This window comes from Thalassophryne amazonica, chromosome 22 (assembly GCF_902500255.1).
Source record: "Thalassophryne amazonica chromosome 22, fThaAma1.1, whole genome shotgun sequence".
Taxonomy (NCBI): domain Eukaryota; kingdom Metazoa; phylum Chordata; class Actinopteri; order Batrachoidiformes; family Batrachoididae; genus Thalassophryne; species Thalassophryne amazonica.
Window position 1 is genome coordinate 31,094,021 of NC_047124.1, and position 14,848 is coordinate 31,108,868.

At 39.4% G+C, this 14,848-nt stretch overlaps 1 protein-coding gene across 1 annotated transcript in view; it reads right to left on the reverse strand.

Annotated features, from left to right (window-relative positions):
- Positions 1 to 14,570, reverse strand: part of col7a1l (collagen type VII alpha 1-like) — a 98,425-nt gene extending 83,855 nt beyond the window's left edge. Inside the window, exons 1-4 of the mRNA XM_034163955.1 lie at positions 14,531 to 14,570; positions 12,717 to 12,897; positions 9,702 to 9,861; positions 2,010 to 2,097 (exon numbers count right to left, since the gene is read on the reverse strand). Coding sequence (XP_034019846.1) covers positions 2,010 to 2,097; positions 9,702 to 9,861; positions 12,717 to 12,897; positions 14,531 to 14,570 — 469 coding nt within the window. The remainder of the gene's footprint in view (positions 1 to 2,009; positions 2,098 to 9,701; positions 9,862 to 12,716; positions 12,898 to 14,530) is intronic.
- Between the last annotated feature and the right edge of the window lie 278 nt (positions 14,571 to 14,848).

Consider the following 14,848-nt stretch of genomic DNA (forward strand, 5'->3'; position numbering starts at 1 on the left):
GATCATCTGCAGAGGAATGGTCTATTTGAAGAGTTTCAGTCAGGTTTTAGAATTCATCATAGTACAGAAACAGCATTAGTGAAGGTTACAAATGATCTTCTTATGGCCTCGGACAGTGGACTCATCTCTGTGCTTGTTCTGTTAGACCTCAGTGCTGCTTTTGATACTGTTGACCATAAAATTTTATTACAGAGATTAGAGCATGCCATAGGTATTAAAGGCACTGCGCTGCGGTGGTTTGAATCATATTTGTCTAATAGATTACAATTTGTTCATGTAAATGGGGAATCTTCTTCACAGACTAAAGTTAATTATGGAGTTCCACAAGGTTCTGTGCTAGGACCAATTTTATTCACTTTATATATGCTTCCCTTAAGCAGTATTATTAGACGGTATTGCTTAAATTTTCATTGTTACGCAGATGATACCCAGCTTTATCTATCCATGAAGCCAGAGGACACACACCAATTAGCTAAACTGCAGGATTGTCTTACAGACATAAAGACATGGATGACCTCTAATTTCCTGCTTTTAAACTCAGATAAAACTGAAGTTATTGTACTTGGCCCCACAAATCTTAGAAACATGGTGTCTAACCAGATCCTTACTCTGGATGGCATTACCCTGACCTCTAGTAATACTGTGAGAAATCTTGGAGTCATTTTTGATCAGGATATGTCATTCAAAGCGCATATTAAACAAATATGTAGGACTGCTTTTTTGCATTTACGCAATATCTCTAAAATTAGAAAGGTCTTGTCTCAGAGTGATGCTGAAAAACTAATTCATGCATTTATTTCCTCTAGGCTGGACTATTGTAATTCATTATTATCAGGTTGTCCTAAAAGTTCCCTAAAAAGCCTTCAGTTAATTCAAAATGCTGCAGCTAGAGTACTGACGGGGACTGGAAGGAGAGAGCATATCTCACCCATATTGGCCTCTCTTCATTGGCTTCCTGTTAATTCTAGAATAGAATTTAAAATTCTTCTTCTTACTTATAAGGTTTTGAATAATCAGGTCCCATCTTATCTTAGGGACCTCGTAGTACCATATCACCCCAATAGAGCGCTTCGCTCTCAGACTGCAGGCTTACTTGTAGTTCCTAGGGTTTGTAAGAGTAGAATGGGAGGCAGAGCCTTCAGCTTTCAGGCTCCTCTCCTGTGGAACCAGCTCCCAATTCAGATCAGGGAGACAGACACCCTCTCTACTTTTAAGATTAGGCTTAAAACTTTCCTTTTTGCTAAAGCTTATAGTTAGGGCTGGATCAGGTGACCCTGAACCATCCCTTAGTTATGCTGCTATAGACGTAGACTGCTGGGGGGTTCCCATGATGCACTGTTTCTTTCTCTTTTTGCTCTGTATGCACCACTCTGCATTTAATCATTAGTGATCGATCTCTGCTCCCCTCCACAGCATGTCTTTTTCCTGGTTCTCTCCCTCAGCCCAACCAGTCCCAGCAGAAGACTGCCCCTCCCTGAGCCTGGTTCTGCTGGAGGTTTCTTCCTGTTAAAAGGGAGTTTTTCCTTCCCACTGTAGCCAAGTGCTTGCTCACAGGGGGTCGTTTTGACCGTGGGGTTTTACATAATTATTGTATGGCTTGCCGTACAATATAAAGCCGCCTTGGAGCAACTGTTTGTTTGTGATTTGGCGCTATATAAAAAAAATTGATTGATTGATTGATGATCACTGTGACGCAAAAAAAGCTCCTCTGATATAACACACAGAATCAGAAAGTGGGCCGTCGCATGCGGAACAGGTGCAGAATTATCTCTTATTTTAGCACGTATGTTTAGCACACAGTGCACACGCGGTCCAGTTAAACACAGACAGGCAAAAAAATAAAATAAAAAATCGAACACACACTGAATCCAATGAATTTAAATGAAGAGGAGTTGAATTTTTAACCACAAACTCTGCAGATAAGCTGTCGGAGCTCAGATAAAGATCTTAAGGCTGCTGCAGAGGAAACATCGAAGGAATTCGCAATAACAAGTTCCAGGCTCACCGACTGCAAGAGAGAATCCCGCTGTCAGCGACTCCAGCTGCTGCAGCTTCTACCGGGTCGTCTGAAGGCCCGTTCGTGACCAAAACTGCAATCTGTTCAGGATAACACACACAAAAGCACCGGTGATGTCAGCGTCATTATGCACCATGAAAGTTGAACATGTTGTAATGCAAGTTTAGAAAATGTCAAAAGGTTCACTGCAGCTACATCACAAATCAAGCCCAAAACAACCCCAAGACCACAAAGTCTTGCTTACCATCTAGTCACTTCAGTTACCTGAAGACACAGTCACAAATAACTGTTTTACGGCGACGCGTTAGCCATAAATCATCAGACACAACAGAGTTATTCCCTAAGTATACACCATGTATACTTAAGATTTTCTATATATCTGTCAGCATACGAGTAGTGTTCTTTGATTTTTTTTTTTTTTTGGTATACTCATCAGTATAAACTAAGTATACTTTTAAGTATGTTAATCTGTAAAGTATATCTGACATGTACGTAAGTAAATTGAAAGTATACTCGCTTATTTTTATTACGTCCATCTGTCTGTTAGCAAGATTACTCAAAACTCCCTGTACGGATTTTGACGACATTTTCAACACAGATACATATTAGGCCATGGAAGAATCTATTAAATTTTGGAAATGATCCGGGTCCAAATCCAGATTCTGGATCAAGATTTCACTTTACATACGCTTTGAAGGATTATATCAAAACGACTTCACGGATTCTCACCAAATTTGCACCACAGATAGATATTAGGGCATGGAAGATTCCACCGAATTTTGGAGGTGATCCGGATATGGATTGGCAGATGTCAGAGTCTCTGATTGCTCTTGTTTTAAAAGTGGTATACTACTAGTAATAAATTTTGTCTATTTGTTAGGGCAGTGGTCTCCAAACTATTCCAGAAGGGCCGAGAGGGTGCAGGTTTTCTTTGCAGCCATCTGACTTCAGCAGGTGATTTCACAGATTAACATCACTTGGAGCAGGTGGGATGAGTTCATCAGTGAAATCACCTGCTGGAGTCAGTGGCTGCAAAGAAAACCTGCACCCTCTTGGCCCTTTCTGGAATAGTTTGGAGACCACTGTGTTAGGGGTTAGGAACAGTAGTGGGCACAGATAACCAAAAATTAACTTCGATAACAGATAATCAGATAACTGAATGTTATCTTTCATAAAGTTAAAATGATAAACCACCCAAAAAATGTATCGGAAGTTACAGATAACCGATAACCCGATAAATTCCAGTATTGTCTCCAGTACACTTGCAACTACTAACAATCTGATTTTGAGTTTTAACACCACGGTCACTTCTGGAAGCATCAAAGGCGACAACAGACCCAAAACAATGAGTCAGCACTTCTGTCTTTGAGCTCCTGCCCCCTGCTGGAAGCCAGTTTACTGCATTTCCAGCACAAAAACAAGCTGAGAGAAGCCACAAAGGTCAGCTCTCTACTTAATCACAATGCTCCCGTCAGGCAGAGGTCTTGGAAAATAAAGCAGTACTGAGTTATGGTTTGATGTAATAAATAAAATGAATACTGATAGAATAACTCCATTAATGTCAATTATTCATTTGTGCAAAGTTAAAATATATCTTTTAATGTTGAATAATGCACTAATTCTGAAGTCTGTAACAAACACAGACAGATGGCAAAGGGATTATGGGTAAGATGTGCCTCCGCTAACACTGATTGGTTGACTCATTCATTCTATGTAAAACCAACACGTTAATGTGAGGTGTGTCATGTGTGGTGTTTACAGATAAATGTGCTTTTGTAAAATATGCCATTTTTTTTGTAAAAAAAAAAAAAAAGCCAAGTTGTAATTAGATAACCATCTGGTATAACCGGTGTCAAAATAAATAGAACACTGCCATGATCTACTGGTTGCCAGTGCGAGTATGGCCCTTTTTCAGCTGATTTTTCATTTGTGCGAGAATTTTTTGGATCGCACCGAGGTTTCAGGTTAATCATGTGTCCTGCATCGTTTAGTATATATATGGAGTAACGAGCTGCGTTTAACATCTCACGACCACCTCCTGACCGGCGATCGTATGGTCAGATGAAAATCAAACCTGTTTGATATTCTGGTCGGCCTTTGACAGGGTATCCCGCTGCTGAAGCGCTACAAGCGTCCAACCTCTCGCACTGTGCCTGTGCAAACACCGCAGACCTGTCTTGTAATGTTTTTTTTTTAAAACTTGATGTCTCCATCAAGAGTTTTTGTAAATTAAGTTTGAAAAAAAAGCTTCTGTTTACATTTTGCTTCTGGAACACGAGACTGACATGTGGTTTTTTGAACGTACAATGTGTGTGAGAACATAAATCGTGCACTCTGAACTTTTACACTGTGCAATTTTGTCGTCCAGTTTGAGCTGGAACCGAATACAGTGATTGAAAATATCATACAGTGTCTGCCCAGCTTCAGGACGAATATGACCATGAACACTACTGGCCAGTAGATGCAGCAGAAACCCTGAAAACTTGCCAAACAAAATTCCAGATAATCCCTGTCTGCTACATTTAAGATGCGTGGAATTTAATAAACGCAAACACAATAACAACGTCTATAACCCAGAGAATATATTCATGAGAGGTTTAGGCACTAGAGTTTAATACTGTTGTCCGTGGAGCCTGAACAGAGTGTCTCAAATGCATTTCTCCTGTCGTGACGTACTGAGATTACCCTATATCATACCCATAATGCACCTGGACACAGCATGTCCACACTAAAACCTTAAAAATTAGCGCATTACTTTAAAACTAAAACATATATCTGATATTTTCACTTTATAAAACTTCAGACGTGACGTTAATTTAAATAACTTGTTCGAAATTAGTTTGAATAAAATTTGAACCATAAGTTAAAAATGTATGCCTCTGAATGACTTGGGTGATATTGCCGCGTGCGTGCATGCAGTTCTCATTTTTTTCTAGAAACAGCGCTCTTCTGTTTGCAGAGCGTAGAACTACACATCTGCTACAAAACAAGTGTTTGTAGCTGTTCAGCTTTGTTTACCACGTTAACGGTCTAAAAATTATCGGACAAAAATTTATCGGGAGATAATTAGTCCGATAATGGTTTTCTAAGTTATCTGAAATGATAATCCAATAATGAAAACATTATCTTCGATAATTATCGAAACCTTGCCCACCACTGGTTAGGAGGGTATGCTAATGACTAGAAGGCTTGCAGATCAAAGTTTTTTGTATGTTGTTTTTTTCTTTTTATATAAGGCGATGTCAGTCATTGATTGGGCTGTGATGTTTATTCAATGTCGTACTTTGCCATCAAGGAAAACTTTAATCCTACCACTTTCAATGTTAGGATAATGATAAGTTGACATCAGTGGTTGATGCTGAATTGACATTGTTTTGCCCACTCGGAAAATTGTAACGCTAAGCGTGTTTTTTTAGAACATAATAAATTTCATTGTCCTTAATAGAGACACTCAGCTCTTATTAATGTTAGCAAAGAGTTTTAATCATAATCATAATAATAATAATAATAATGATTTTTCATTAATAATAGGTTTTCATGCTAATGTTACCCCTTAGCATCACAATATGTGACAATGATGAGTTTTCTTGCTCATGTTAATCCATGAGCGTTGCATTATGTGATGGTAGTAAGTTTCCAAACTAGTATTACCATGTTGGCATTGTGTGACGCTAACAAATATTCATGCTCGGGATGTACAATTCCATATATCAACCTAATCCCCGGTTCTCTGCCTGCCCACATCAGGTGTGCCGCTGCAGGATGATTCACGCTCGGAGACAGAGGCTTGATTGGAATGCTAACAAGGAAGAGAGCGCCAGGAAAAGACGACACCACAGCACGAGACTGTCGGAGACGAGCGCTTGACGGGAAATCGGGGGAGAAAGTGTTTTTGGATTTTTGACAAGGCACGTCTGAGGCAGCTTCTGTTAAAGTTGCTGACTGCCGCCTTTGGGCTCAGGTACAAAGTTAAGAAAAGTATCTCATTTGTGGCACAAAAGTGACAGTCGTGGAACCATTCAGCATCTGTCAGATGATCACCACCTGCAGGATTTTGGGGTTTTTTCCCCACAAATCAGGTAATATTTGAACTCAGCCACAGAGGAATGTTTTCTCTTCCACAAGTAAAAAACAAAGCCAATTTATATGTCTAAGAAACACTACACAACACTGCTTAATCAGCTTCACAGCAGTGTTCAAATTATAGATCGGATTGTTTTTCTTGTCTTTTCTGTCAAAATAATAGCGTGTATTTATTTCTCTCATGGCGAGAAGAACAAACACACAAAGGCAGCTGTCAGCCGTCATCCTTGTGGCGTAGCTGCAATTACACATCAATAAATTAATTTCATCTTTTTAAATCCACACTGCAAAATTTGACAAGCTTCGATTTAAAACGCAATAATCTTTTTTGGTGCTTTATAAATATTACCAACAACGAGTAATCAATTTGTAACCGTGTTCAAAATGTACTGGACAATTTAGAGTGAACAGTCACGCAACGTTTTAAAGGGGTCATATTATACAACTATAATGCATGATAATATCAATCATTATTACTGGTCTAACAATGAACAGATACAAATGGAAAATTAATTTTAAGATAATAGAATTGAGTTGAGCACAGAATCAATTTAATTGTACGATGAACCCATCGACTGACTGGATTTTAACCCTCTGGGGCTGATGCTGTCATATACAATGGCTAAGACCAAGCTTTACAAAATTATAAATAACTTTTTAATGATACAAGATGGAAACTTATTTATTTTTTGCTGAAAAGTTAACTCCGCTGACTTTCGAGCCAGCCATCGGCCATCTTTGTACTCGTCATAGAAGCTGTGTGATGAACAGTGATGCCGGTAACGCGTTACTTAGTAACTAATCTGACAACTTTTTTTAGTAACAAGTAATCTACACATTAATCTTTCCAAATCAATAATCAGATTAAAGTTACTTCCCCAAGTCACTGTGCGTTACTATTATTTTTGCATTGTGGGTCGATAGCAGCATTAAACTTGGTCCGTGGGCGGGAGGTTGGGGTTTGACTGAACTGCCCACTTTAAGTGAGCTGTGAGCTTTTCATCCATGGTTTTCTGCAGCAACTTTGACTTGTCCTCACCTCTTAAAGCACGGTGACACCAGCACACCTGCACTGAGCTTTACAAAGACATTTTTATGCTTTATTTTCTCCTTTATATAGAATTCTGAGCTGAGCTGCTCCGTATCTGCTCATTAAAAACAGCTGATCCTCTGCGACGTGTCAACAACTAACACTATTTTCCACTCAAATGCACCTAAACTCTCTTTCAGAGGACCACATGTTGTGAAAATGCAATAAAACTTTCTTACCTGTAAATCTGGTCATGTTTTCTGCATAAATAAATGTTATCCATTCTTTGTGCTCAAACGCCAAAAGCAGGGGCGAATCCAGAGATGGAATGGGGGTGTGGGCAAGGATGTGCCCCCCCCACAACACCCCTAGATATAAAGGTCCAGTTAGAAGCCTTTTTTACTAACAACTATTAATACTACTTATAATAACAATAATTTCAACAAGTAAATGTTTGAGAGAGAATTAAAATGTTAGAAAAGAATTTAATAGTTACATTATAACAGTGTAGGTTAGAAATTGTTCAAAAAAGTTTTACTGTTACAGTGCTGTCAACAGTTAAATATGAGGTCAAGAAAGAGGTCTTTAGTTTACTTTTTATAAAACAAGTATTTATTTTAAGTCAAGAAAGGGTGACTATAAAGTGAGTTTGGCCAAAACAAGTATCACTGTCATGTTGAGGTGGCAGAGGGTTGTTGTCGGCAGCTGGGGAAAGTAACTAAAAAAGTAACTAGTAATCTAACTTAGTTACTTTTACAATTGAGTAATCAGTAAAGTAACTAAGTTACTTTTTCAAGGAGTAATCAGTCATCAGTAATTGGATTACTTTTTCAAAGTAACTGTGGCAACACTGGTGGTGACATGCACAATGTGAGTGTCCAATCAGAATCGGTTCACCGTCACATGGTTTTCCAAAATCCAATCGTACGGCAGATTTACCTCACGTGAAAAGCCAAAGATTGTTTTCAGGAGTGATATGTTTACTATGTTGGCCCGTTTGAATACACCCCCTGGGTGCTCTAATGAAGTACATATATTGGGCTCCAATGCGCCCTGCGCCATTATGCACAGCGATCAGTGAAAGCAGACGGAGCAGACGGAAACCCTCTGATGACAATCTCACGTGCTCAAACAAAGTGTAACTATCAGGATTGCTCACTAGTTTGCATGTGAATGTTACTGATAACTCTGCTGCTTTCCTCTGCGTTAAGCACTTGTTTACCATAATCAATGGAGCAAGGGGGGGCGGGCCGTTCCTCAGACTGTAAGGAGCCAAAGTGGGCCAAAGTGTAAATGAAAGCTGCTTTAGGAGCAGCACAGAACACTCCAAAAACACAGTAGAAGTAGAAGTTGTGATTAACCTTTGTGTAATAGCAGACAGAAATTGCTTTGAGATGAGGACACACAAAACGCATAGACCATTTTATATATATTGTTCAAAATGTGCATTTGTGTTTATTGTTTGAACTTTTTGAACCTCAAATTACCTTTATAAAGTGTCAAAACAGTTGTTTATTATAGTTTGCTGTGTGTTTTGAATAAATGTGCGTGGAATATAATTTTCCGCTTTACTTTTTCCTTTCTTATTTCTGATTGTAAACCTTTATTACACTTATAAAACACAACAAAAACATATATATTATCAAAGCACAGGTTGTCCTGAAAAAAGAGACATAAAACTTGATTGTGGGATGCAGGGAGAGCTGTTAACAGCAATAATAAAACATTTATGCCAGGCGAGTGAACTGTCCAAAAAAATGCCCTTGGACCCCAGAATTAATTTTATAAATGAATTAAAATTGTTTTGCTCTTACTTCTGTATCTTCAGACTCTCGTAAGAGTTGAAAGGTTGTCCTTGTCCCTGTTTGGTTTGTTAAATGTTGTTGCTTTTGGTTACTTTACCTTTATTTGTGCTTTTGCCATTTTGAGTTCTGCTTTAGTTGTCTGTGACTGATATGTGGTTGAATTCAACTTTTGCGACTGCACAGGTTTTTGAGGCTTAAGTTATACTCACCCTGGGCTCTTTGTAGGTTGATGTTTTACTATGTTTTCCAGGCTGCGTTTTTGTAGGCGTGGCTTTGTCACTTGGTGTTCCTCACAGCTGTACCACATCACAATCACCACACCGTCTTTCTTCTCCTCATTACATGTCACTGTTTAAGTTCATCACTGTTCCCTTTTGGTTGTTGGATTATTTTGGTTCCTTTATTTTGGTTCATGCAGCCCCGTGTCCATACATATTTGTGTATTTTCTTGCCTGTGCCTTGACTACATGTTCCTGCCCTTTCAGCTCAAGTCAGTTCAAGTTTGGCAATGTTAGCTTGGAACGACTATGCATACAAATGACCGTAATTCTTAAATGACTACTGGAACATTTTTGTTGAACCCTTTGAATAAAGTTGAAGTCTCCAGTACAAGCAGATATTAACTGTTTCAGTTCAGTTCCATTGTGGTGATGGACAGAAACAAAACTCCCAAAAACTGTCACTGTCCAAATATTTATGGATCTCAGTGTATGTAACTGGGAAAAGTAAATAAAAGCTCATTTCACTTGTAAATGCACTGTTGTACCTTTGGGGCATTGTCCCTTGTGATGACGGGGCTGAAAACGGTGTCACCCAAAAACTGCAGAGCATTGCCAGTCCTCCTGGCACCGCCCTCATAGGGGAGCTCTCTAACGGCTCTCAGCACGTCGTCTGGTGAGCTGTAGTCCGTCAATGCGATCCGCATCCTTGGAGGACACAATCACAGGAAATTCAAAAGTGGGCAAACACAAACATTTGCAGGGATTTAAAAATGGAAACACTCATTAAATATTTAACTTTTTTTTTACATTGTACAATAATTAAATTGAACGAGCAGGGGTGGTGGCCAAGTGGTTAATGCGCTTGGTTTCAGTTCAGAAGGTTCCGGGTTCAAATCCCACCCCTGCCACATTTCTCCATGTAATGTGGAGTTGCGTCAGGAAAGGCATCCAGCGTAAAACTTGTGCCAATTCAACATGCAGATTCACCTTGGATTTGCTGTGGCGACCCCAAGTGCAAACAAGGGAGCAGCCGAAGGGACTTACTTTACAATAATTAAATTGAACATATTTTATAGTTGATTTGATTATCTACAAGTGTAAATTAGTTCTATGAGGCCTTAGTTGAAACTGAGCAATGAAAAAATGCTTTCAATCTCACACTCAGAAGGTTGTGGGTTTGACCCCAACCTAAGACATTTGTCTTATGGTTTTCTTACAAACATTTACACTTTCAAATTGTTTATTTTTGGTGATTCCGGGCTTATAACTGACTGAGCACACCTGAGCAAATTAGCTCTCAACGGCAGTAGGTGTCAACATGAGCATGGTTGGGTTTCCATGCTGGACTGGAATGTTCAAAAGTTAGTGCAATTCAAAAGCAAAATTTTAACTTGGAATCTGTATGAATTATACAAAATTAAAGCAGCGGGGTGGCAAAAGATGCTGGTGCTCTTACTTCCAAAAGGGAAGGTTCTTGGTTTGAGACAATATCATTTTTTTTCTGGATTTGTGTCAGAAAGAGCATCAGATGTAAATTTATTCCACACGCACGAGCTGCGGGGGAGCACGCCACAATGGCTGAGGTGATCGGAGAGGAACAGCCGCTTTTGGAAGAGGTCGAGCTACTGCCATCCTGGCCACAGTTGCAGGACATCAGGACTTCTGAACTTATGCATTTAATGTTTGTTTTTTTTTTCTTGAGGTGCACAATTCTGCAGGAGTGGAGCGCACAGCACTCTGTCGCTTTTAATATTTGTTTATCTGGAGCTCTCCCTCCCCCCATGTCTCTCCCTCTCTGTCTCTCTCTCTCTGAGAACATGCGGTGGAAGTTCTTTGATGTGCTCATTGTGAGGAACGCACGATCATTGAGGAAAAACGAGGACATGCTTTCATTAAAAGACACACTGCTCAGTTCTAGCTCCAACAGTGCACATATATGTCTTTAAACTGTGAAAATATTTCTGCTAAATGCTGTGTCATAGAAAAGGAAGGTCATATGTCCATCAGAGCCAAAATGCAGGAGGATGGAGGAGGACATATCTGTGCCAAATCAATGTGCAAATCTACCTTGGATCTGCTGTGGAGACCCTGAGTGAAACAAAAACAAGGGAACAGCCCAAGGGCCTTGCAATGTTATTGCATAATAAATCAAATCAAATCAAAGGACGCACACCCCCGAAGTGCTGTTTGCTGGACATCACCAAAAAAGAGATTGTTCCAGCGCATGAACGATCGCTGTGCACAGATCTCGGAGCCAATGTGACCCTTAAATGGATTAAGCAGGTATAGAAAATGGATGGATTATATACTGGACATGGATGATAGGACACTAGATCCAGCAGGGACATCATTCTGCAAATTTGTGAGTGTGCTGTAGTTCTGTATTGTTATTATTTTATTTATCATTATTTTATTTTTTCTTCTCTTTACTGGGTTATGTTTGAGGAATTTACACAGTCTATACACATGAATAATAGCAGGATAATAAGAGCTGGACATTTTGTGTGCAAACATGTCCTTCATGTTCAGCTGCGAGTGCCCACTTCAGTGAGATATCAACTCACGTTAAGACACGTTTGTGTGTTTGGTCATTAAGTTGTGTCTCCTACTGCTCTCAAACAGTCACTCCAGGTGAGATAGGACCCTAAGCAGTTTGTAAAGAGATTAGCCAATCATGGGCATAAACAGACAATGGCTCCATCCCAACTTTTTTTATAATATGTTCCAGATCTTAAATGCAGGAATGGATGTACAAAGGACAAGTGAGAATTTTTGAGCCTGACCCTGAAAAAGTAGAGTGTGATTCTCCATCTTTTGAATTCTAAGAAACCAACATTTCTCGACATTGGACCCACTGAGTCAAAACGTAACACATTCTTCAGAAATGTTTGTTTCTCCAAATGCAAAAGATTGCTAACCACACCCTACTTTTTCTGGGTATAACGTATTATTTGCCCCTCACATATTAACAAATGAAATGAAGTTTGTTGTTTTTCTCACATTTTCCATGCCGTCACATCATTTTCTGATTTCAGGTTGTATCTTAGTTGGCTGGCACAGTACACAAGCAAGGTTGTTTGCACTTGACAAACCCAGGGGTCGGTCATTCTGGAGACACCATCAATGTCAACACCATGTAAAACTAGACAAAAATACAAAAGAGTTTGATGTTTTCAGCAATTAAAGCTTTGTGTCAATCTTCTAAAATGTCTTTTAACATTGTTTCAGTAGAAAAGGAGCCCAAACGATGGGGGCGGAGCCAGCAGGTTTCAATGACATTTTGGTTTATTATGGTCCTCATCTCGAGACAGAAACATGTCCAACATAGTCACCAAGGAGGTGTTTTAGCTGGTGTTTAAGGTTGGTGGTTCCATCGTGTCTGTTCCACTGCTGCCTCCTGCATCCTCTATTGTGTCAGTCTGTACCAGTGCACCAATGTCCACCAAGCCCCAACATGGTTTTTCACACTTTGTTTACTATAAAATAGTGGGTGCCTCAATACAACCAATGTCCTGGTTGGTGATGTTATGTGAAAATGGTGTGTTGCACTGAAGCGTTACCTGGGGACGTCCCCAAAGACTGTGACTCCAAAGCGAACTCCTTCCACTCCCCCCACACTGTGCTGGAAGGAGGAGATGATGGCAGAGATGAAGTCTTTAACCCTGGAGAAGCTGGTCTGACCTACACCCCAAGACTCATCCACCAGAAATACAATGTCCGCCTGCACGACCGTCCAGCACGCTGAATAAGAAAAATAAGTGAAAGACCAAAAAATAAAAGGCATCAGAGAGCTGATCTTTACACAACACAATATACACAAATGTACAAGTAAATATAAGTACTGTACAGTGGTGGGCACAGTTTTGCTAATCCACTAACCGCTAATTAGCGAAGCTAACTTCTTTGTTGGTGGATTAGTTTTTCAGCTAACTTCAAAAACCATCAGTGGACCAATTAGCTTCCGCTAAATTTAGTTCTGCTAAATTTGGTTCCGCTAAGTTAGTCCGCTAACGTTTTTTTTTTTTTTTGCTGGCATAGTTAGTAACGGTCAAAAACATTTGTAAACCCTAAAATCATACATGTTGGTTCCTGTCTGCTATGTGTTTTGCAGCAGTCAGGCAACTGTGAGGAGGTGAGCTAATCTCTACCAAAGCAGAAGGGGCCTGGCTGCCAGGCTGCTACAAAAAAAATAATTTATATTCAACATACAGTGCTCCAGATGTGAGGCAGAAATCATGAAAAGCAAAACAGGTTTGACTAATGGTTTTGATTTATAAACCAAATTAATCCAGATAGTTTATCTACATTAAAGTCAACTCTGTAATTTTTACAAAGTGAAAATATAACACATATCATTTAATTTTTAAATAATGAGCTAATTCTGAAGGTTTGCAGACTGACACACACAGATGCCAAAAGGTATTATGGGAAAATGAACCTCCGCTCATCACTGATTGGTTGGTTTATTTTATGTAAAAACCAAAACACACGTTACTGTAACGTGTGTGTTGGTTTTTACAAATAAATGTGTATTTGCAAAATATGTCTTTTTTCCATTTGTAAAAAAAGGCATTTGCAAAATTGAAAATTCTGTTAAGTGTGATTCAGGACAACGGCCATGTGATATTTGTGCGGTCACCATTCACACTGCCATCCAGAAGATAAGGGAGACAATACTAAAAGTTAGCGGTTAGCTGTAGCTTCCGCTAATTTTTTTAGTGGTTTATCGATATACTGTTATAAAAGATAACTTTCCAGTTAGTTGATTAGCAGTTACCAAAGCTAACTTTTTGGCTAGCTGTACCCAACACTGGTGTGACCTCATTATGGTGTCATTTATACCAATTAATCGCAAATATTTTGCTGATCAATATGTTTTAGGTCATCTGTCTAGGCTTCTTGGTTGTGATGTGCAATAGAAGGTGTCATTTGGACTACGTTTTCCTTGAGCTTCACCTTTGGCTTTGACCTGACAACTCCAAAATTATCTCTAGATAGAGAACAATATTCCCACCAAATTTGATCCATCTAGGCTTCTTGGCTGTTGAGAGAAACAAGAAAGATGTTTTTCACACCACGTTTTCCTTGACCTTTGAGCAAAGTACTCCAAAATCTAATCACCTCTTGGTATCTCTCTCTGTCTAGTGTCCTGCTATAAAGCAGGTTTCATATCTGATAGTCACTTCTCCCTTGTCTATCTTGAGATATTTCCTTCACTCTTGAGAATTAATCTTTCCCCTTGATGTTTTCTAACATCACTATTCCCCACAATTACTCCCTTTTGGCCTTTTCCCATTCTTCCTTCAACAACATCTTTCAGTAGTCCATCATGCTGTAGGATATGTCTTCACCCACTTCTTTTGCTTCTCTTTACAGGTCAAGATAACTTCCTTTTCTCTCCTATTCTTCTCCATACCTCATTGCAAATCTTTCAACCCAATTTATCTTCTCCATCTGTCTCCACAGTCACATTTCAGAGTCTTCAACCCTTTTGACATCTTCTGACTTCAGGGTCCAGACTTCTGATCCATGCAGAAGGACACCACAACATTGTTTTCATGATTCTCTTCTTCGGCTGCTCTTTGGATAGAAGTAGTTGGAATTCGCCCAAAGCCCGTTTTGCCATACCTGTTCAGGTTTGAATGCCCTTCTCACATTTTCCTTCCTCTGTTATTACAACTCCCAAGTACTA